This window comes from Phoenix dactylifera, chromosome 4 (genome assembly GCF_009389715.1).
Source record: "Phoenix dactylifera cultivar Barhee BC4 chromosome 4, palm_55x_up_171113_PBpolish2nd_filt_p, whole genome shotgun sequence".
Lineage (NCBI taxonomy): Eukaryota > Viridiplantae > Streptophyta > Magnoliopsida > Arecales > Arecaceae > Phoenix > Phoenix dactylifera.
In genome coordinates, this window is record NC_052395.1 from 3,538,126 (window position 1) to 3,541,715 (window position 3,590).

Below are 3,590 nucleotides of genomic sequence, written 5' to 3' on the forward strand. Positions count from 1 at the left end.
ACTAATGAACCAGTCCAGGCTTTTACACTTTAACTTCAGCTGGAGTAAATACTGTTAAAAATAAGAAGAAACCAAAATCCAAAACGCTGATAAGGGAAAAGAATAAAAGAAGATGGAAGAGGGGAGGAAGAATTTATTTCTAGATATGCGAAGGGGACAAAGGAAAAGACAGAAAGCGCAACGTCAAAGCATGGTTGTAGGGTGTGGGTATCGAATGGGTGGACAATTGCGCACTTGGTTTCTTCCCTCATCCACAGGCTTACACCTCTCTCTCTCTCTCTCTACTTTGGTCCTCCATCCCTTTCCTTTTCCTTTCCTTTCCTTTCCTCCCTTCTAATTTTCCCCTAAATTCCTTAGGCTTTCTGCAAGTACTTGCTATCTGAATTATCGAGATTTCTTGCCTTTGTTAAAAATATCGACTCCTTGGGTTATTGAGTTTCTGTGGTTTTCCTTGTTTTCGATTGTTTTACACCTTGGTATAGCCTGCTAAGGTCTCTTCTTTGAGGTATCAAAGCATATACAGCTATTGAAGCATGAGAGATTCTTCCTATTTTCTCTTTTAAGGAGGGTTTGGTGCAGTTCCATTTAGCAGCGTCACGAAGGCCTTTTCCTGTTGCTCTATTTCTTCATCTTTTTTCTGGGAAAAAAATTATTGGAATCTTAACTTGAACTGTTGCTCTTTTCCCTTGCCTATTGAGAGTTGAGATCTCTTGCAAAGTCTTGTGGAGATACTATTATTACCCTACTGCATTTCTTCATCTTTTTTGTACGTATTTTATATAGAATCGTGGTATGTCAATCATAGATGCATGTTAGTCTTGTGATTGGTTATGCTTCAATTATTAGCTCTTGATGCTGTACATGATTCCCTTCTACTAGTTTAAAGTAAGACATAGATCTCCTTTGAGAGGTTGAGCCCTACAAATTAAAGCAATTTGATGATGAAAGGGTTGGGAATTCAGCAGCACCAAGTGTTGGAGGAGATTATGTCCAACCTCACTTCTGCCTCTGGTGAAGCCAGTGTCTCTTCAAACCAGCAGTCTTCTTTTGCCTCTACTACCCCAAATCCAGTCAAGAAAAAGAGGAGCCTTCCAGGAAACCCAGGTCTCATATAAGCCAAATGAACTGAATGAGATTTATTTCTCTTTTATGTTATTTCTCTCAATTATTCATTGGTATTATGCTTCTTTTTAAGTAATATTATTGGGCTTTGGTGTTTAGACCCGGATGCTGAAGTGATAGCACTGTCCCCCAAGACACTGATGACAACAAATAGGTTTGTGTGTGAGATCTGCAACAAAGGCTTCCAGAGGGACCAGAACCTCCAGCTCCACAGAAGGGGTCATAACCTTCCATGGAAGCTGAAGCAAAGAACCAACAAGGAGGTGAGGAAGAAGGTGTACATCTGCCCAGAGGTCACATGTGTGCACCATGATGCCTCCAGGGCTCTTGGGGACCTCACTGGGATCAAGAAGCACTTCTGCAGGAAGCATGGGGAGAAGAGGTGGAAATGTGACAAGTGCTCCAAGAAATATGCTGTTCAATCTGATTGGAAAGCCCACAACAAGATCTGTGGCACAAGGGAATATAGATGTAACTGTGGAACCCTCTTCTCAAGGTAACACCACCAACCCTAAAGCCTAACTAAAATAAGAAGCTGAAAGCAATTAAATAAGGTCACAAGCAGTTCGGTTTTCTTTATTAAGAGTGCCTCAAGACCATTAAGCATTAAATTTTAGCCACCACCGAGGAGGATCCATCCAAACCTTTCAATCTTCTTCTTTTTTTTTTTTTTTTTGAGGGAACTGGGAGGAGAGTACCTTCTCTACCTATTGAGTTATAATCATGGAGCTAGCTATAAGAAAAAGGAAGATGGAATAAGGGTGAGTGAGAAGGGAACACAGTTGGAGAACAGCTAAATATACTTATGGACAAAGAAAGAAATCATGAGAATGAAGCCTACTTTATTCATTTCTGGCCCCTTTTTCCTTTGCTTCTGTCTGGAGTTTAGCAAACTTTTTAGAATTGTATCTCCATCTTTGTGATGTTTTTTCTCTCTCTCTTTAGCTTTTTATTTTGGTTGCTTATGCTGCTTGCGGTCGCAGAAGGGACAGCTTTATCACCCACAGAGCCTTTTGTGATGCATTGGCTGAAGAAAGTGCAAGAGCCATCACAGCGAAACCTATGGCTAATCACCATCCACTGCCATGCTCTCAGCCCACAGCACCCCATGACCTCTCTACTCCATATACCAGCATACACCAAGCCCAGTTCCCTCACCTGATGAGAACTGCAGAGGCCAGCACCAGCACTGCAAGCAGCCAGGGTCTCCAAGAGCTCTCACTAAAAGGAGAGCACCAGCAGCAGGACTTCGGGATCAGGCGCGAAATCCCACCGTGGGTAGCCTGTCAAGGCCCTGGCCCACCTCCTGACCTCCCTCCCTCTATTTACTCACCAAGGTTGGGACCTGAGTTCAGAAATGAGAACCAACCCCCTCACCCACAGCTATACCAATCCTCGGCAGCCACCCCTCACCTGTCAGCCACTGCACTGCTTCAGAAGGCAGCTCAGATGGGCGCAACCATGAGTAGAACCCCTCACACTGGTCAGATCAGTGCCCCTCGTTTTGGCCTCGGCTTGCCATCGCACAAAGAGATGTGTGGGGGTGGAGGTGGTGCTCTTGTGCTCGAAGATATGATGATGGCTTCTATGCCATCAGCTCCTGGTCTTGGTGGATGGTCTTTTGAAGGAGCTTTGGGTGGAATGCTGGAATCGAAGAGAGAGGGGAACGGTGTTGAGGGCCTCTTAAGAAGCCATGGAAGGAATGAAGGAGGGGGAGGTGGCGGTGGTGGTGCAAGTGATGGAATGACAAGAGACTTCCTGGGTCTTCGGGCCTTCTCCCATGGGGAGATTCTCAGCATGGCTGGGCTGGACCCCTGCATGGCCTCCTCTTCATACGAGCAGCCCCCGCAGAACAAGGAACCATGGCATGGGTAGTTCCTCAGAAGAAACTGGTATGAATGGCTTTTTCTTTCCTTTTAATCCTTTCATAAGAAAAAACAGTGGCTTAGTATTCTTTTACTACTTCTCTCCTTCTCTCTTCTTCCCAAAGGGAGGAATCTTTGTTTCCACATCTTTATTTTTAGTAGTAGGATTAGTCATAAGTTTTACATACTGCAGCAGTGCATTCTTGTTGGTTCATAAACGTGCCTAGTAATCTTCCTCCTGTGCTTCTATGTTGAAGGTGAATCCTTAATATGCCATGCAAGTTTAGTGCTGGTGGAATTATTATTTTGGGGCAGTTTGGCTTTACTCTATTTGCTTTGACTGTTTTTCTTGCTGATCTTTTTTTGTTGGGTTTACAATGGTGGATGGCTTTGGGGAGAATTTGAATGGAATGGGATACTAATAAATAAGTTCTTTCTTGTTCTTTTCTATTGCAAAGAGCCATGCTAGCTTACCCAAGTAGCTAGCTTAACTTCCCCATGTCCAGATTTTTTATAAAAAAAAGGATGAGAAATCGAAACTTGAACTAAGAAAATAAGTTGAAAAATACCTATTAACAGTGAGCTATGTAGCCATTAATAGAA

At 43.4% G+C, this 3,590-nt stretch overlaps 1 protein-coding gene across 1 annotated transcript; it reads left to right on the top strand.

The window, feature by feature from the left end:
* Positions 1–238: 238 nt before the first annotated feature.
* On the top strand, positions 239–3,312 carry LOC103711158 (protein indeterminate-domain 7-like). The gene is made up of 3 exons (XM_008797189.4): positions 239–1,104; positions 1,222–1,618; positions 2,106–3,312. Exons 1-3 carry the CDS (start codon positions 939–941, stop codon positions 2,995–2,997), a joined length of 1,455 nt encoding a protein of 484 aa, XP_008795411.1. The 5' UTR covers positions 239–938; the 3' UTR covers positions 2,998–3,312.
* Positions 3,313–3,590: the final 278 nt, after the last annotated feature.